The sequence below is a fragment of the Paramormyrops kingsleyae genome, chromosome 7, assembly GCF_048594095.1.
Source record: "Paramormyrops kingsleyae isolate MSU_618 chromosome 7, PKINGS_0.4, whole genome shotgun sequence".
Classification (NCBI taxonomy): domain Eukaryota; kingdom Metazoa; phylum Chordata; class Actinopteri; order Osteoglossiformes; family Mormyridae; genus Paramormyrops; species Paramormyrops kingsleyae.
The window spans coordinates 28,979,531-29,000,190 of record NC_132803.1 but is presented as its reverse complement, the minus strand read 5'-3'; the positions used below and the strand labels follow the sequence as shown (position 1 = coordinate 29,000,190).

The following is a 20,660-nucleotide window of genomic DNA, read 5'->3' as shown; positions in this document are numbered from 1 at the left end:
AATGCATTAGTTTAAGGTTTAAGATTATTAAGGCATTAAGCTGACATTGGTTAATGCAAGGTTAAGTAGAAAAAAGTTCCTACTTAATGTTACATCTTCAGCATCAGTAAGGAAACATCTCAACACCCTGGATATAGCATGTTCCTATTTTGAAATTTAACAGAACCAAAGACAAAAGAGACTGATTTTGTTCAACCTCTGCTTTTTGGCAACGGGACAGAATGAATCACCAAAACTGGTCGCCAAAAGGTGGCAACAAACACCACTGCGTGAAACATTATTATTTTTTAAAAGTTTCCTGGGTCATGTTAGAATAACACCAGAGGAACTTAAAAGCATCAGGGTCCCAAAGACCATGCCAGCAATGTTTTTAGACTGACTTGCTGAGATGGGATATGGGACGGGGTCATAAAGCCATCAAGAACCAGCCAAGAGAAGGACACTGGGGACTAAGATCATAGGATAACGCTGACAAGTTGCCATCTGTCGATGCCCTTGTGTTCTACTGCAGAAAGTGCACCACCAAAGAAAGAACCCTTATCATCTCCCCAAAGAAATGTGTGTGCTGCACAGTTTAAACCATTTATCATACCCATACTCACCCCCCAGAAAGAAAGCATAGAATATACCTTACATGACTGGGGAAGGGGGAGGGTCACAATGGTGATGTCAGGGTATTTAAAGAGAAATAGGGATATGGGGGGGGGGGGGGGGTAGTATCATAACAGATCAGAAACTCACGGTGAATTAACGCTGGAGAGGGAGGAGCTGAGAGAGAGCGCACCTTGATTTTGCTTTACAAAACTGCACATGCAGAAAGGGGAAACAACAATGAGAGAAAAAAAAGGTCAAAGGTCAGTCAAGAGGACTTTTCAAGGACAGTCTGTCCTCCCGCCTGACCATCCTTCAGTCTCCCTCCACCTCCACAAGCTTACCTTGGAAGTCAAAAAAACATAGAACTGAAAACATCTTCTCAGGCCAACCAATTGATTATATAAATGTGCCAGGAACTTAAAAATCTTAAAAATGACAAAAAGAATAAGGGGATTTACAAAGCCTTCTGACTCACAGGACCAGGGATCAGTACCTCCTCAAGCAAGTCAGATCTGATCCGTGGAGCTTTAGCTCTCCTTTTTTGAGTCTTGAAGGTTTTTTTGAAGTTATTTTGACTTGCAATGAATCTTTGTAAATGACCAAATTCTTTAAAAACAGCTTTAAAAGACTCACTTTTCAACAGTTGAAATAGTGCTTTGTAAAAGGCTACAAATCATTTTTAGAAATTTTTACTGTGTAAACCAGTTTTAAAAATGATTTGGGGACTTGATCTCGGTCAAAATGTTCCTCATCATGACACACTTTCAAATACAATGCAATTAAAAGATTAAAGGACACCGTTAACTACAAGCCCAACGCCTGATTGCAGGTTTCCACTGTATGACTTTCAAGTGCTGTAATCAAGACTGACATAAATAACTACTGTACAGTTTCTATACTAAAATTGTTTATAGCACAGTATTGAACTGGGTTACGGCTGTCGGTGAGAAATGTACCCAAAGCACTATTTCATGTCCCTTAAAAGACAGAGAGCTAATGGAGCTGTACAATCATTAATCAGATGCATTGCTGTTTTCCTCTTGCACTTAAAGATGCCTACAGTACTTACCGACATTCAGACTCAGGACTTCATTTCATTTCAGGACTTCCATTTGGGACCAAGGTCCCATTTTGCAATTGTGAAAAACTACAGTTGGACCCCAATCATACAAATATGGAGAAATCAGTGTTTGAATTGAGGGAGATCTGGGGGGTCCCCATAGCTTAGGGATAAGAGAGTTCAGGGACCTCCCTAAATATCTGCCCTGAGGGTCCCCCTCCCCCGACACTGACAATTTTTACTCTTCCCCCCAGTCACCAACTTTTTTTTCACTTCATGGTCAGACTGCCCACCAGAAAACCCCCCAAGACCTCTGACACAATTCGAGCACTAGGAGGAATGCCTGTTCACTTGCTCCATTTGTGTCAATATCCAGAAATCTTCTGTCTTAACATCTCCCCTTCCTGTCTGCATGGGGATGTTAAGGCAGTGAGCTACATCCTCCACATTGTCCTGTGGCATCCCTAGCCAGCAGGACCTTACAGCGCCCCCTGGAGCTGGAACTGATCTGCGCTGAACTGGCAGCCTGTGTCTAACATGACATGACGTATCAAATCACATACGGTTTCTCCAATGAATTGTCGGTTTCAAATCCAACATGGGAGGAGGAGCAGTAGAGGGTTTGGGGGTGGGGGAGAAGAAAGATAACACCAATAACACATCTTAGAAGGTGCAAAACCAACAAATGGACCAATTGACAGGTGGGACACAGACATGTACTGGAAACAGGAACAGTTACATACAGGATGACTGACAGCAGACAGGAACACCTACAATCATTTGGACACTTACTAAGATACAGCTGGACAAAGGCTTGGCAGAGGATATGCACACATAGAACTATGCGAAGACATCTGTGCAGACAAAGGAATAGAGGAGAAAAGAAAACCAGGAGGCGGCGTTCGGCAAGGGTGGGGGGTAGAGACAGGTTGGAGGGAACTGGGATGCTGCACAAGTCAACTTACGCTGAAATTGAAACGTTTGCTGCCGACATCGGGCTGACCTCCTTTACCTCCATGGCCTTCTGGAGAGCAAGCTTTTTATTGGCTGCTTCCTCCTGCTCTTCTTCATCCTAACCAATAAGAAGACAGTTACTGGGGGAGCATGTGTGGACTAATGGCAAGGTCCCGTTCAATCTACAGAATGTGGGGGATTAGCTGTGCCTGATGCAGACCTTAAATGGAGGTCCCCAGAATGTACACTTACTAAAATGTCATACTTATTCTGATGTGCCAGGTATAGTGGTTTCTCCAAAGTGTGGAAAGCCTGCTGGTAAAAGTAGTGAAGGAACAAGCCTCACCTTTGTGAGCTCCTGCGCATTGGCCAGGTTGTCAACAGCGATGGCTAAGAAGACATTGAGAAGTGTGTCTGATTGGGAGAGAGCGCTCAGGAAACCAAATGCACAACATGGGATCCTATTCCCAAAACAATGGGTGGAAACGAGCCATCTATCCTCAGGAAACCAAACAATTTCTCTCTTTCTCCTTCCAGCTGTGAGAGATAAAGTACAGCTGAGCTTTACATTCAGTGACCCCCCCCCCCCCGTGCTTCTGCAATTATACGGTCTATAAAGCTTCATTAACATGTATCTACACTCTGAAAATAGTTATGTCTCAATAAATCAACTCAGTTAATCATGCATTCGCGAAAAGGTCCAAGTAGGTGAGGGTATGTCAATCGGTTCAGTTTAATTAGCCGGAGAATGAGATTAGAACAGAAGCAACAAGATAAAAATAATTCCCACAAATTAGATTATGTTCAAACAGCACATTATGCTGCAAGAGAGGATACAGTTTCCAAAAAGCGTGAGGACAATGAAGTAGATGGATGAGAACATCCCCCGACTGACTCCTCCCTGGGACTCTATTCCGTGATACATCACTGCATTCCAGTCTTCTCCAGTCAGAATCTGAGGGTCAAAAAGCAGGATGGCTTCAGATATAACCACACCACACTGAATACTGTTATATGCAGTGTGTATTTGTGTGTATTCTTTATATTTTAGAATAAAGACATCAAAACTATGAAATAACATATACGGATTATTCATTGACCAAAAAGGTATTATGCAAAATAAAATAATTAGTTTGGGGATGGTGGAGCAGCTCTGTGGGTTGGGACTAAGAAGTTTGCTGGTTCAAATCCTGTGATCGGCAGAGTGATGCCACCATTGGGCCCTTGAATGTGGCCCTTAACCCCAATTGCTCCTGGGACTGGCTGACCCTACTGTCTCCTCTACACCAGTTCCATGAGGTGGCCTCCTGGGATGCTTTTCCAGCTGCCCTGAAGGAGGTCCCACATATATGAAGAGCACTTCACTCTCTGGTCAAACTCCTCCAAAACCATCTCTACTGGGTTTAGGTCAGGTAGCCAGGTTATGTGATGCGACACCATCACTCTTTTCAGGTGGCTTGGCGTAAACTTTTGACTGGTACTGTGTGTGTGTGTGTCTATACACACAGAATGCTACTAAACAGGTTTAATTCTCGATAGAGAAACAAAGTTCTTGATATTTTTGAGCACAAAGCATCCCCACCAAAAACAGCACTTTTTCCCATTAAAATAAACCACATGCATGCACACACCTGGAAAACAGTGAGGATAGCAGCAGGAAAGGTATCAAAGTTTGTTGTTGGGGTCTCCTGTTCGAAGTTAAACCTTAAGGGAAAAAACAACATTGGGCTGAATGGCTCCAATCAACACAGGGGAAGAATGAAAACCCAAAAATGACCCATTCTGGAGTAGACGGAATGATTTGCTATCGGCACTGCATCCATGGTGGGGATTTCACGAAAAGGAGCAGATATTTCTACATCGAAACTCATCATCTAAGGTTACTACACCTCATGAGCTGGTCTTATCAGCCTTAACAGCTCTCCTGCTAAATTGCCTAAAGTGTGCGCATGTGTGTGTGAGAGAGAGAGACAGAAAGAGAATCCGGGATCAGTTACCATTAATGGACTGACTGTTTAATGAGCAGTACAGATGCAACAGTAAATGTGTCTGCAATACAAATCACAGCCAGTTCAAGTTCGACTGCCTTCCTCAGTGATCTTAAAGCACAGCTGTAATTGGAGGGTCTGTGAAATCACACCAAGCATGTATAAAATATGTTCTATGGCACAGAACTGAAAACATGTCATGCAGCGGATCTGTCTCTGAGCTTCAGCAGCCCGACTGGAACCAAAGTCTATCTTCCTGTTTGCAGAGAGCGGCATCTGTCTTCTGGAGTGGGGAGCCGGTGGGGCATCATCAACAGGCCAAAGTGGATTCTTAATGTCGCTACGGGGGGGCTACAGCGGTTTGCCAGCCATTCTCACAAATAACGTGAAGGCTGCCCCCCAAGCTCAAAGCATGTCCCCTTTTACTCTAGGGGTGGCTTCTACCCAATACATGGAATGCACTGATGATGCGGGAAAACAGCTGGGTTTTTACCAAAGAAGCAGTAAGCCATTGAGCAGAACATGCCCGCCCCTGCTCCCCTGCAAGGCAGGCCAGCTGCTACAGAGCCAGCATCAGCAGGCCTTGTGAGCCATGGCCCACTGGAGCTGTCCAGTTAGCCCTGGCGGCCATGCCCAGGGAGTTCCTGTCCGCTAGCCAGCACTGAACCGAAGGATTCAACAAGTTGTCCTAAGCAAATCCATCTAACTACAGTACATCGCTGGGCTTTTAAATGCACAACAACTCAGATGGATGTTCCTAGACAGGGTACTTTAGCCCTGTAAGTAAATATTTCTGTGACAGACTCTTCAGGGCAGTTTGAACTGAAAGCAGTGCATTTGTCAGATAAATCACATCAGCTTGGGTCTATCCACTCGTGGCTCATATTAAAAGGTGTACCCCTCTGTGAGGCTGCAGGGATTTTTGGTGTTCAGCTTGAAATTGCATTTTAAATGTGGTGTTTTAGAGGAAGTATTTTTAAAAAGTACATAGCCATACTGCTGACTAGACAATACAATATACCACAGTAGTACTACCCTTTACAGGATCAAATAAGACAATATAAAAATAGCCAATACCTGTGATATCAATTGTCTACACCAGTGCCACATTTTCAGTTAAATTAGTCCATTAGCAACAGAGAACTTTATTTTAGGGGAAGGAGGAGTTAGAATGTAGGGGTAGAGCCTATAAATAAAGGAGGATTTGTAATTGGAGGAGGGGCTCGTATATGAAGTGGGTCGAGAGCAAGAGGGCAGAAGGACACTCACTGGCCTCCAAAGAGCTGCATGCCCAAGAGAGCAAAGACCACGATGAAGAGAAAGAGGAGAAAGAGCAGGCTGATGATGGACTTCATGGAGCTGAGCAGAGAGACGACCAGGTTTCTCAAGGAGTTCCAGTACCTGCACAGGCGGAGAGGTGGAGACACTAGGATACTTCTGGTTTGATAAATTGCATATTTTCCTGAAGGGGGCTAGGATGTGACCTAACATGGACTGTATCCTGTCACAGCCAGAGTAAAACAAGAGAAACTTTCTTTCTCATTATTCATTAGCAACCATTGTTGATGTTCTCTTAATTATAGCTCTGCTCTCTGATTTTTACACTTCCTTGTAAATTGGCGCTTTGGCAACACTAATGTCATTTACAAAGAACAAACAACAAGCCAAGATTTCATCAAACTGTCAGTGAAACACAAAAAGCTGATTATACTGCAAATTTGTGAATGTGACAAAAGTTTCCTAAACTATTGTATAGTTTCATATATCCAGTTGATGTATGGCACATCTCCATATATGGCTTGTCACATGATCATTGGAGAGCTGGATACTGGAGCAGGGAAATCTAGCAGATTATACTGGAGAGCAAATTTGGAAGCAAACACAAGGTGCAGAGTCTTGCTGCCACTGGCATCACGGGTAACACGCATGTCTGCAAACACACTCACTTTGTGACCTTGAAGATCCGGAGCAAGCGGAGGGCTCTCAGGACGCTGATGCCAAACGAGGCACCAGGCTTGATGAGGGACCAAACCACCTCAAAGATGCTTCCCGCAATCACCTAGATGGGGTGGAGGTGTAGAAGGGGTGAAGAAACTGGACGATTGTTTCAATGTCCACTATAGTTACTGATTTCATACTCTTATGAAATGACTTACAAAACAGAGAATTCATGGTTATATAGTAGATCATATGTAAGATGCCATAGATACAGGTGTTTGCTACTGTATGTGATGATGCGGGAATGTCTCGTCCATTTCAGCTCACCCCAAAGTCAAAGCAGTTGAAGGAAGAATGGAAGTAGTTTCGAGGCCCAAGTCCATACATCTTCAGGGTCATCTCCATCAAAAACAGGCCCAAGAACACAAACTCAGTCAAGTCTGCCGGAGGGGTGAGGTAACAGAGTCAGGTTGGGTGGGGGCACCCATGCTAGAATATGATTCATGATCCCTTTGTGGTCAGGTATCGATAGATGTTGGGCATGTCATTACACACTATAATTAACTCTTCTGGTGAAACGCCAGTGATCATAAAACCAAGGAGGAATGCATTTTCTTTCACACATTTCCTTCATGTTCGCGGTAAATCACACATTGTCCTGGACAGAGAATCAATGGTGATAACAAGACATCTAACACCACATTGATTTCATAAATATTTCATTAGTTGTGTGGGGAGAGAACGTCATAATTAATATGCTATGGAAGTGGGATGCTAAAAACTAGAACTAAAAATGTTAGACATTTTTGTATTGCGTGGTGAAAAGCAAATATCAAAAGTAAAGCTGGATTTGATTGTTCTGATAGTTCATAACATGTTTTATAATCAGCACCATCCATAAATTTATAAATTTTAAATTTATAAAAAATCTTATTATGCAAAACTAAACCGGAAACAGAATCACAAATTTTTCTCATTCCAGACTTGCAATAGAAAGGTGAACAGGAAGGTGACATCTCATAATGTCAAAGGAGAAAATTCTCAGGAATCATATGTTTTCTGCTTGGGATAAACCAATGGATATAGTCTAGGGAGGTCATCAATTTCTGGATGTAGTCTCCTTTAAAAGGCGGGGCCCCACCTGGGCCCCGCCCATTGACCAGCCCTGTAATGTGTATAACAGGGAGAAATGGGCAGACTCACACAGGGCGTTGCTGAGCCATTCTGGCTGGTCATAATGCACCATGGCTACACACAGCGTGTTAAGCCCCACCACGCACAGCACGATCCAGTAAAAGCTCTGGGCCTTCACCATGCGACGGATGAAGAATCGAAGACGCTTCTCCTTGCGCCGGAAGTAGGAGGAGCTGTCGTTCTTCGTGCTCTTCACACTAGTCCGGGCAAAGGGGGTTCCTGGAGTATATTCAGGGGACAGACACACTCAAGTGATAAAGTGGATGATTCTAGAACTTCTTAACATGGGGGACATAAGAGGGGTCGCAATTCATACATAGGGGCCAACTTTATCATTAGCCAATGATATGCTTTGAGGGACAGAGGGGGGAGCACTCCAGGGGCCAATCAGCTTTCAGCTGGGGCTTGTGCCCCCATTACCCTGACCCAATATATGCCTGTCTGACATACACCTGTATGTGCCTTATTTTCTGTACTGCCCAGCTTTATCTAGAAAGTGTAGAGTAACTAATTATCTGAAGCGTTCACAACACTTCCACTGTGGAGAACAAGCCTCCTGTAAGCTCCCATAAATAATAATAATAATAATCGGGGAAATTGTCTTTACGCCTCCCTCAACTTGCTCTTTGCAGAGTAAGTTGTCCACGAAGGGCTGCCACCCGTAGCAGGGCCCAGGGAGCTGAGGGTTAAGGGCCTTGCTCAAGGACCCGCAGACGTGCTGAGGCTGGGTTTGAACCGGCAACCTTGTGATTAGCCCATTTCTGCAGCTCTTGGCATTGCCAGTCCCAGCAGAATGGGGAGTATGCATGATGTGCCGGGGTGTGGGAGGAGTCTCGTCTTGGGGCCTGTGGATGTCTTTCTCTGTCTTGCTGTCATTTCCCTGACACTGCTTACTGCCAAGGTGGGGGGGAGGGGGGGGGGGGTTGGCTGTGTCCCTCCTGTGGATCAAATGAATCAAAGGGGATCTCCTTGTCCCTAGTGGGTGACATTTTGCCTGTCAAAGGGAACATCGCCTCTGGGAGGCTTGCTCAGTGAGATACTTGAAGCTTTGTAATGAATGTCAGGGATGGAGAATGGGGGGGGGGGGGGGCAGGGTTGCTTAGAGCTTCTGCTTCTGAGATCATCCCTCGTAGAAGGCACTGGATGGGTTGCCCCTTTCATCTTTGCATTTCTAGCAGTGCTGCCACCGTCCTAAGCCAGAGCTAAATCGAGGACAAGGTCATCAGTTGTGTTTTAGCAACAAGCTAAAATTGGGGGCAAAGTTGTTCAAAGGGAAACAGAGGCATAACAAAAAATGATCAATGGTTAGTTGTCCCTCCTTTCAGATCACGTCTGCAGCTCTCAGTAAGAGAAGTGAACTTTTGTGGGATATGAGCATGGAATTAGATCCCAGCAAGGCGTGACATAAAGCACCCATCGTCCAGCTATAATCCTCCCTCCCCAGCACAACCACCCCCCCACACACCCATCTACTACTTTGTCAGTGTCTCTCTTTAATAAAACCAGAGCTCGTTCGCCTCCTCGTTAAGGCTCCTTGAAGTGCTTATAATTGCCGAGCGCAGAACCACTTAGGCAGCAGATCTCAAAGTTCACCATAGCGGTGAACGGAGGGAGACGAGGAGAGCAAAAAAAAAAAAAGACACTTTGGCTGCATAATGTCATCATAAATATTCTTCCACATTCTGCACAGTGCTGTATGCTAATTACGGTTAAACACACTGAAGCTCCATCACTCACTCTGTACTTTGGTTCTATCACAATTTATTCCACCCTGGTATCAAAGACACATCCTGAATTGTATTCCCAAAATGCTAACCTTATCTGTTACTGCTGCATAGAACTACAGCTCAAAATGCTATAAGGTGAGAGCAGTGTTTCTGAACCCAGTCCTCAGGGACCACCAGACAGTCCACATTTTTGATCCCATCCAGCTCCCAGCTCTGGAACAGAACAAAATTGTGGACTGTCTGGGGGTTCCTGAGGACTAGGTTCAGAAACACTGATCTAGAGTTTCCGCAAATAAACTATATATATTGGCAAAAGTATTGGAACACCTGCCTTTACACACACATGAACTTTAATGACATCCCATTCTTAATACATAGGCTTTAATATGGAGTTGGCCCACCCTTTACAGCTATAGCAGCTTCAGATCTTCTGGGAAGGCTGTCCACGAGGTTAAGGAGTGTGTTTATGGGAATTTTTGACTATTCTTCCAGGAGAGCATTTGTGAGGTCAGGCACTGATGTTGAACGAGAAGGTCTGGCTCGCAGTCTCTGCTCTAATTCATCCCAAAGGTGTTCTGTCGGGTTGAGGTCAGGGCTCTGTGCAGGCCAGTCAAGTTCCTCAACACCAGACTCGCTCTTCCATGTCCTTATGGACCTTGCTTTGTGCACTGGTGCACAGTCATGTTGGAACAGGAAGGGGCCATCCCCAAACTGTTCCCACAAAGTTGGCAGCATGAAATTGTCCAAAATGGCTTCAAATGCTGCAGCATTAAGAGTTCCTTTCACTGTAACTAAGGGGTCCAGCCCAACCCCTGAAAAACTACCCCACACCATAATCCGCCCTCCACCAAACTGTACACTTGTCACAATGTAGTCAGGCAAGTACCATTTTCCTGTCAACTGCCAAACCCAAACTCGTCCATCGGATTGCCAGACAGAGAAGCGTGATTCGTCACTCCAGAGAACATGTCTCCACTGCTCTAGAGTTCAATGGCGGCGTTCTTTACGCCACTGCATCCGACGCTTTGCATTACACTTGGTGATGTAAGGCTTGGATGCAACTGCTCAGCCATGGAAACCCATTCCATGAAATTCTCTACACATTGTTCTTGAACTAATCTGAAGGCCACACGGAGGTCTGTAGCTATTGACTCTGCAGACTGTTGGCAATCTCAGCTGGGTATCTTATCATGCATTGACCCACTCTGTAATTTTAAGTGGCCTGCCACTTTGTGACTGAGTTGCTGTTGTTCCCAGTTGCTTCCATTTTGTTATAATACCACTAACAGTTGACTGTGGAATATTTAGTAGTGAGGAAATTTCACAAATGGACTTATTGCACTGGTGGTAACCATTCTTTCGCAAATGTTTGTAGAAGCAGTCTGCATGCCTAGGTGCTTGATCTTATACACCTGTGGCTATGGTAGTAATTGAAACACCTGAATTCAATGATTTGGAGGGGTGTCCCAATACTTCTGGCAATATAATGTATATGGTCACGGTTAACCAAGTTAAGAGCCTAATCAAATTTGTGTTCCCTCAAACTTGGCAAAGAATAACTGAATATGTCGGAGAGGACCAAATGTCTAACCCTTCTTCCTGTTTTGTTTGAGACTCTTACCGACTGAGGTGATGTCCGTGAAATGCTCCTCACCCTCTTCAGCACTGATGAGGTCGTTTTTATTCTTCTTGGCCTTTGTTCTTTTCAGCACTGGGCACAGAGAGACAAATCTTAGTTGGGGTACTTCCTGACATGTGATCTGGGTGTTAGCTACTTCCTGTCACTACAGTGGTCTGCAGGCTGCAAGGCAAAGGTAGACTTTCTCCTACATGGATGCAGAATGTCACCTAGTCTAGACCTTTTGTGGAAACAGCCACACCTCCAGCTGGAACTGAATCTTACATCTGGTGGCTTAAATCATGACAAACATTATCAATAATATCAGTAATATCACTTATTTTAGTGGCGGAACTTCACTTATAACGGACATGGATGATTACTTATACACGAATGGATGATATTTCAAAAACCCAAACAGCAGCATCCATACAGAAGTCCCAGTCTAACCACTGTACTCAAGCACAAACAGGCAAGTACAGCCACACTTTTGGACAATGGGCGCAGAGATCAGTGGACAAAATTTTGCAAAATGTCTGTCATTTCAAGTCTGGTCAGCTGAGACCTCCCAGTTCCTTCCTAGCTAGACACACCCAGCTCAGTTCTCTTTTGAAACTAAGCCATCTCCATAACTACGATAAAGTCAGCACGAATGTGCAGCAAGTCACATGATTTATTCTTAGCTGCTTGTGTAACGGCTATCTTAATGAGCACAGAGGCAATTTGGCTTAATTGGATTACGATAAACTATCCAGTTTTACAGTAACTGTGACCAATGAGTGCCTGCAGATAACCAGATAATAGACCAGGAGACTAGAAGGCAGCACAGTGTGTTATGATCAGACCGTCACCGTACCCTGTGCTGACACACTGCAGCACCTCCTCCTGTAATCCTCTGGCAGCTGTTCATTGTCATTATCAGAAGCCATAATCATTTTGTGAAAATGTTATTCCGGGCTGCCCTTGCAGTGCCTCCCATGGGGCATTCGCTGGCACAGTGGTTGAGAGGCTGTAAAGAGCGGCTTTATTAAACATCAGAAAAGTGATTTAAATTGTCTCTCTAGATGCGGGACATCTGACGCTACTGCGGGTAAGCAATAAGAGAGTCAGTATTGCAGCGGGTAAGCAATGAGAGAGTCAGTACTGCAGCGGGTAAGCAAAGAGAGTCAGTACTGCAGCGGGTAAGCAATGAGAGAGTCAAGTACTGCAGCGGGTAAGCAAAGAGAGTCAGTACTGCAGCGGGTAAGCAATAAGAGTCAGTACTGCAGTGCATAAGCAATAAGACAGTCAGTACTGCAGCGGGTAAGCAAAGAGAGTCAGTACTGCAGCGGGTAAGCAATAAGAGTCAGTACTGCAGTGCATAAGCAATGAGACAGTCAGTACTGCAGCGGGTAAACAATGAGAGAGTCAGTACTGCAGCGGGTAAGCAAAGAGAGTCAGTACTGCAGCGGGTAAGCAATAAGAGTCAGTACTGCAGTGCATAAGCAATGAGACAGTCAGTACTGCAGCGGGTAAGCAATAAGAGAGTCAGTACTGCAGCGGGTAAGCAATAAGAGAGTCAGTACTGCAGCGGTCATGTGCGATCATGTGAATTGGCCACAAGAACCTAGAGTAATAACCCTTAGCAAGAAAGATATTTGTTGATAAAAATATTCAGCTTCATAAAATGAATTTAGAAACAAGGTTATTATTTTTTATTATTATTATTATTATTATTATTTTTTTTTTTATTTTTATTATTATTATTATTATTACTACTACTCTTGAATCCAATTTCCATGTTTGTTCAGTACAGTCTCATGGTGGCCTGGAGCCTGTCCCAGGAATCTCAGATGATGTGGCAGGGGACAACCTGGATGGGATGCCAGTCCATCGCAGGGCATATACTGTACATACATCATCATAAACCATTAGTATTTCAGCCATGCCAGTTTACCTAAACTGCATAATGTGGGAATCCAGGAGAATATTGGAATACTTCGATAAAACTTGTGCAAATACTTGGACAGCCTGCACACTGCAGTCCGCACAGAAGTCTAAACTGGACTGCCGGTACCTCGCATTGAATTCTGAGTAGCAAGGTTTGGTCTCGCTCAGACCAATGGAATCTCATGGGGGCCAATCATATTCACAGCTTCTAAGACAAGAGTTTGACGGGAGTCTATTCTGGCATCTCGTAGGGTTAAAAAACAAGCAGAATTTCTAAAAAAGTAAGGAACTGCTTAATTACTTAAATTATCCTCTAACGCACTAGATAAGCTGTGGTAGTGTGGTAATGCTTGCGCTCAAACTTACATCCTCCCTATTCACTCGACGCATCCCAGTTCCAGTGTTTATCGCAGGAAAAGGCGTGTGCTGCAGACAGGAAGGATATTTCCAAACAGGCTGCATGTCTTTCTGCCAGCACTGACTATGTGTTCTTCAGCACCCTCCCCCATTGGCTGTGAAATGCCACCCCCACCCCCCTATAATCCAATTAAAATGTCTGTCTAATCCCCCAATTAGCTGCATCTCCAAAGACAGGCCTTAATTATGCACCCTCATTAATCGGGGGAGGGGTTGCCTCGCTAGCAGAGAAAGGGGGCGACGTGGTACATATGTGCAAGCCAAGGTTTGACAGCTTGACGGCATGATGGACGTTTAAAAGCGACGGGGGTGTCAATGAAATTTTATAATCATCCCTCAAGTGAAGAGGGGTGACAAGGCCCCTCCCGAAAATGAAGCGTCTTGTGTTTCCTTTGGTATTTGTTTAACCAGCCCTCTCATAAGTCCATGGGTAAAATATAAACTGATTAGGTTAATGTAACAAGGGCCCAATTAGAGGAAAATGTGACAATTTAGCAGGTTATCTTGCCCCCCCCCCCCCTCCCCCAGCCGAAAACCCTCATCAACGGCAGTGCAGTTTCAGCATCCAGGTCAGACACCCATCTCAATCCTCACCTGGGTTGATCTGATTCTTCTTGTACCAGGAGTCATCTACAGGAGCCTTCTCCTCTGCGTTCCTGTCTTCTTCAGCTAGGAGAACCTCCTCTGAAACCAAGAAAATCGACCTTCAGCTGAGGGGGACGAACACACACACACACACACACACACACACACACACACGGATACATACGTGCATCAATACCTGCATGTTAAGGCACTCTAATGAACACAGAGATAAACAAAAATTCACAGATGCATGCAGACCTACAATTCTGCATGCAAACGAACCCTAATAAGCATTCAAATACACATCAAAAACATCCTGGGGAACATTTAAAGTGGCCTAACGGGAAAAAAAAAATCATGGAACCAGGAACATTCGCTGAAGCCACATGTGCCAGTGAGCCATTCGGTACCACAAAGGAGAAATCATCCCCCCGACATGGACCCCCGGCCACGTTTATATGCGTACGGACGTGCAGTGCAGACGTCCTGCTGCAAGTCACTTTATTTAGCAGATGGCAGATAGGTGGGGGGGTGATAGGGGCGGGGCGGGAGGCAGATACATGCAAACTGCTGCCATCTGGCAGACAAGTACGAATGCTCTGGGCGAGCCACCATGAGGCGGAATACTCGCTGAACAGAACCACAGGACCCGTTTCCATAGAACTCAGTGAAATCAACAGCTGCCAGTCACCAGATGCAAGCATCACATTGGTAATGAGTGTAGAAAGTGTAAACCGAAGGGGGCGGGGTTAATGAGGAAGGGGGAGGAGCCAGCCTGACCTGCCTTACATATCCACTCCAGGTACCCGGTCAGCTCCCGCTCAATCTGCTGCTGCCTCCGCAGCTTCAGGAACTCCTGGCGCTTCTCCACGCGCTCACGCTCCTTGGCGAACTCCCTGCAGACAGCGGGGGGCAGTACTTGCACATGCACACATCACACATGCAGTTGTGCCAGGGCCTGCATGGACTGGCTAGTGTCAGACTCACACACAGCTGGGGTCACACTACAGTTACATGGGTATGCTTATAAAGACATGGGCACCTGCGCACGGTCATACAGGCACGAGTTCAGTTCAGGGAAGAAAGCAATCTGGATGGTCTTTATTGAAGCTGGAAGGTACTGAAATGGTACCACTGAAAAGCAAGTCATTTCTGTTCTTGGCTCAGTATTGAGTGATGTGTCACATTTGTCACACGTTGATGGGAAATACTATATTTTTAGCATAGCCATTAAGGGTGTGAGTGTGTTCCTTGAGATGGACTGGTGTGCCCCCCAGGGGCTCCCCCCTGCCTGGACCCTGCTCTGGAGAAGCCATGACGGATTACAGATGCATGGAGTGCAGAAACCTCAGCTGCTGTAGACCCTGCTGATGTATTTTTTGGACTGTTCAGTTGCTACTAATATTAATGATAATTGCTTATAGTACAGCCACAAAAGTCTCCAAAATCCTACCACAGACCTTCACTGGAACGCAATGCGATTCATGCAAATTGCTACCTTGACCAAAAAACGCTCTGAAGATTGACACGGCCACACAGCTATCTGGCGTATTCAAAAAGCCCTAACTAGCCCGCGCTAGTGGCTGGCTGACAACAAACAGCACATTTAAATTACATTTAAATTGTTTACTCATAAACAATCCTATGATTAATAATACAGTAATCAAGCTTCTGTCCGGGTCCCAAAATGCTGGACTCAGCCCTTGGGCCCAGGATCTCGGAAGGCTGGAGGACCAGTGCCGTGTCCAGGCCATGCTCGACCCCGGCCTGTCCATCTGCCTTAATGGTGGGTGGGGTTTCAGGGTCCCAAAGCAGGTGCTCAGTGGTGGGGACATGCAGGAACGAGATCCGTCATAAATGAGACATCCCTAGTGACTAATCACTCAGGCTAGGGTAATTAATCTTGCTTTTTTCTTTCCTGGCTTCTCATTGGCCGAGTCATGCGTCCGTTTTGCTTCGGCGGGCTGTAAATATTTACCTGGAACATGGGGGCCGCTGGCACACTCATGTGTGATGACACCCCACAGATGCCACTAATGATAGCGGGAAGGTTTCTGAGCAGCCAGGGATTCACTGGGGTCCCCTGGTGCTACGAGCGGCGGTGTGCCCACCCACTGCCCCCCAATTAATCTCTCTGACCTCTGAGGAGATGGAGTGTGAATGATAAGGGCATCCAGGTTGATGTCACACAGACATATTCGGGACACCGTGAGCCCATAGCTTTAAAGCTACTAAGGCATATTTGTTTCCAGTCGTTTATTGTCTTTTATTTATTAATCACCTCTGTCATGTCGCTTTCTGAAGTCTCGCTCCCATGCCCTCAGCTTTGTGCTGTCAGTCTGTCCGGATCGATTTGAAGACGTGAGGGCCACCCCCCCCCCCGCCCCGAATCCCTCGATAATTCCAGTGTGAAGAAGTCACAGATAAACACTACAGAAAATTCAGTTAAAGGACTGATTGATTAGGGAAGACACATCCACTAGCTTTAAACGCGGTCGGCCTAACGAATCGTGACAGTGAGGCGCAACAGCAGAGGCACGCAGGACGACCCTCATCCGTGACTCAACTATAGTCATTATGTTGATGATACCACAGAAGCACGAAAGCTTCGGACTGTTATATCTGTGTTTTTGCAGTCTCATTAAAACAAGATGACCTGACACAAAGACTTGCAATGTTTGTTCTTTTTATGTTCATCAGAAACACAACACATTGGAACAGCGTTAGCCATCATTGTTCAGTGTAATGTGCTGTGTAAATCCTTCTGGCTGTACAGCTTAGTCTGGCTGGGAGTGCTTCCTTCTGTCATGTATCAGGTATTTGCTGATGAATTCTTTGTTTAGTTGTACTGCTGTAGGGTCGTCTGCGGCCTATCTGAGCAGCTATGGACATAAGGGCCCTCTAAGCAACTGAAAGTCCAATGGGAAACGAGCACAGGTACAGCCATGGCCCTAGTGCATGCTGGGAGCGCTCAGGTTTTCATCAGGAGCACAACTAACTTTGACACTGCGGTAAATTGTACTGCATGTTGGGGCTGGGGTTGAACCATTCATCTCCCCCCATGCTCAATAAAATTAAGCATTCATGGTTCCTAACAACAGGCACCAAAAAAAACTCCAAAAAACTGATCTCAAAACAGCGACAGAACAGAGCAGAATGTAGGCAAAAATATAATGTGTGTGTTCCTAACAGAGAAAGAATATTTGCCCCTTGGCTACAGAGAGATTACAAGAACCACATCCCGAATGTTGTAATTCTGTTTTGGCGGAGCTCTGCGCAATCAAATTGAGATTTAATTTTGCATCGATAGATTAGCACGCTGGGGGGGATGGGGGTGTGGAGATACAAGGTCTAGGAATTAGGAACCGGAAAATTAGGGGAGTTTGTCTGAACAGATGATGGGTATGAACCAGAGGCGATTCTATGATTTTTAAAACTGAGGTATATAAGACCATCCATAATTCATACAGTGTAGTCAGTCTCATCATTAGCCAGTGATGTGTTTTGAATCAGTGAGTGACAGGAGAAGGGCACTCCAGGGGCCAATCAGCTTTCAGCTAAGGTTAGTGACCCTGTGACCCCGCCCCTATATACACCTTCTGGTCTGGACCCTGTCAGCCCAGCAGGGGCCCAACCAGCATTGTGGTGACTGTGATGGTGCTGATAGCTCCATCGAATTCTGTGTTACCCATGTATCCAAATGAACCCGGAACTGCGTCTTACCCGGACAGGACACCAAGAACCAGGTTCAGCATGAAGAAGGACCCGATGATGATGAGCGGGATGAAGTACATCCAGTTCCACATGTTTCCTGAGGCGTCATTGGCCTGTGGACACGGAGACAGAGGTGGAATGAGGCAGAGGGACAGAAATGTAAACCCATTGCATCCCTCATTTCTGTGATATACCAGAGCAAAAGTAACTGGTCTGACAGACATTGGGTAGGAACTTGAAGGACACTTAATTCCAAAGACATTTGGAGTTCAGTTACGGTGACACGTGCTTGCTCAGGTGCTGATACTGCAGAGAAAAAAAAGATCTAACAATGTTCCCCTTCCAACAGGAATGGCTTTGTTCTTTTGTTCACTCGGGGGGTCATTAGCGCATTACAGTCAAGCGCTGACCATATAACAAAAGCTGGGAGGCATCAGGGCAATAAACAACAGAGACTTTCTTATGAAAATGACAGCAGCCCAACTACACTGAGGGAATCATTATTACATTAATGCTGCCGTATCCCTTCATCATTCATACCACTCTCTGAGGTCCAGGTCCTATAAAACACAGGCCGAACTTGGACCATGAGGCAGACAATCAGGACAATCATACAGCCTAAACGCCTACAGAACTCTGAACTGCGAAGCGATCTGAACAATGGACTAAGAACACAATTATACTCAGACCATTACTAAATCCTTCATGGATAATTCAAATGCAACTCTAACCCTTTAACCTAGGTAACCTCAGTAACCATGTCAACAATGTTAACTGGGGTGACCTGCCTAGCATACAACCTCAGCGCATATCACGTCAGAGTCCAAACAGCAACGGCACCAACTGATAGACTGCAAAACTGAAGACACACCCTTCACCCAATGGTGCCAGATCATCAGCAGTCATCATTTGCTGATCTGTCCTTCTAATCAGATTACCAGTCTCCCTACATTTACGTTTCTATAAAAATAGTGCTTGAAAGATCTGTGATCAGTGATATGTCTCTGTTAGTAATAATGGGCTTCTCTTTTTGTTCATCAGATTTTTCTGGGTGGAGCTTTTCTCCATTCCTTGTGGCAGGAATTGGCTTAATTTTAGCAGAATGACAGGTTGGGTCCATCAAACCAATCTGAGCAGCACTGAACAGTCATGAATTACAATGTCTGTGCCCAGACAGCCCTGATTCATGCTAATTTAGGCTAACGATTTTAAAAACAGCACATGTGAGGTTTGACTTTACAAGAGATAAATTAAAACTGACAGTTAACCAGCTGCAGGGGGTCTTTAACAAGCATTTAGATCCTGGGGCTTGGAGCCATTTTCCTGCCTCATCGAACGTTCTGGTCGATCAGTGATCAGCTTGAACGCAAGCTGCAGCCAATCAAATGATAGCTCCCTGAGCTATGCACATTGCTCATTAAATGAAGCGTTTAAACGGGGGAGTGAGTGGGAGGCACTAAGTCCACGGATATTCACAAAAGCCAGTAGACAGGTTCTTGTGGCAAAGGGGGCAGTGTTATGATAGGGCACCATCAACATGAGGTAGTTACCATGACAACATGGGGAAATAAACACTAATAGAGATAAGAAATGTGGATTACAGGGTTCCACTATGGCAACCCAGCCTGAATACTTCTGCTGCTTCTCTGCAACAAGCGAACACACAATTTTCATCCATCTGGGGAACAGCTACCCAGCCGAGGAGGTTTGGATGACGTCTTCCCACAGGCACAACACCGTTCCGGCAGGATCGGCACTGCTGGGCTGATAATTACTCCACACGGTGCCTCATTTTGAAAAGCGGGCGGGACCCGCAGAAAGACAGCTTTAATGGACAGATGGAGGTGGCGTTAAGGAACTTTCAGGAAATATATTAAGTCTGTGAATAAATCTGCTCAGGGTTTGGATGAAAATCAGTTTTATGGCTCTACTTGTCCAGAACTGTTCTGGAATGTTAACTGTTAACGCCACACGGATCAGGTCTGTCACTATTTCAAAGGATGGATTTGACCCAACGACCTCCTGTGCGTAACGCAAGATGACATAATGCTGTTTCGCTACTTATAGTCATAACAATGACTTTTTAAACAGGGGACTCAACACATCGTCATGCATGAAAAAGTATGATACAGAAAAAAAGATCTTTTTATATGCAGACACCATAGTGTCTGGATTGAACAGGCAGATTCTCAGTCCAGATCCCAGGTACTGGTTATTCTGGTACTTCCACTCAACTAGGTAAGTGATGGCTGCCAGGTTAATAATATGCCAATACCTCCAACTTCTGAAGCTTGTAGCTAGTTTGTAATATCAATTATATGGTCTAGAATTAATTTATGAGGAGGATTGCATGAGGTGTTCTGTTATGACAGACAACTTCATAAGTTGGTGTCTCAGAGCCACTGCATTCATCAAAACACAGACAGGCAGGCAGTTCCTCTTAAAATTGTACTGTCTATGCATGATCTTGCCCAAAACACACACACAGGTTCGTATTCATAGCATGTGTGGAGACCGTCTGGGAAAAATCCTAATCCCAACAATGACAACCTTAACCCCTACCCAGCCCTAACCTTAACCATAAGTATCCAAACAAATTACATGACATTTTGCTGTTTTAGTTTTTTGACTACAGTCAGAAATCCTATTTTTAAATTGAGCTTCCCCTTGTGGGGACCAAAAAAAATAGCCCCCACATCATCAAAATGACAGGATTTTATCATATTGTGGGGATATTTGGTCCCCACAGTGTACTATTTAGATAACCTCCCACACACACACACACACACACATGCATGCACGCCATATCACCTCCGTTTTACTGAAACACATGTAGACAGGAAGGCTAAGACCTTCACAGGGCATCAACTGAAATACTTACATTGCTGAATTTAAACTGCCTCCCAAGTTCTAACTACACCATACGCTTCTCCCCCAGCTGT

The 20,660-nt window shown here is 45.1% G+C and overlaps 1 protein-coding gene across 1 annotated transcript in view; it reads right to left on the bottom strand.

The window, feature by feature from the left end:
* The window catches only part of LOC111853984 (probable voltage-dependent N-type calcium channel subunit alpha-1B), a 117,418-nt gene that overhangs the window by 38,460 nt on the left and 58,298 nt on the right, over positions 1-20,660 (bottom strand). Inside the window, exons 9-21 of the mRNA XM_072714731.1 lie at positions 17,728-17,831; positions 14,785-14,900; positions 14,014-14,103; positions 11,077-11,166; positions 7,738-7,947; positions 6,862-6,974; positions 6,543-6,655; positions 5,866-5,997; positions 4,240-4,312; positions 3,446-3,563; positions 2,955-3,022; positions 2,620-2,726; positions 742-804 (exon numbers count right to left, since the gene is read on the bottom strand). Coding sequence (XP_072570832.1) covers positions 742-804; positions 2,620-2,726; positions 2,955-3,022; positions 3,446-3,563; positions 4,240-4,312; positions 5,866-5,997; positions 6,543-6,655; positions 6,862-6,974; positions 7,738-7,947; positions 11,077-11,166; positions 14,014-14,103; positions 14,785-14,900; positions 17,728-17,831 — 1,397 coding nt within the window. The remainder of the gene's footprint in view (positions 1-741; positions 805-2,619; positions 2,727-2,954; positions 3,023-3,445; positions 3,564-4,239; positions 4,313-5,865; positions 5,998-6,542; positions 6,656-6,861; positions 6,975-7,737; positions 7,948-11,076; positions 11,167-14,013; positions 14,104-14,784; positions 14,901-17,727; positions 17,832-20,660) is intronic.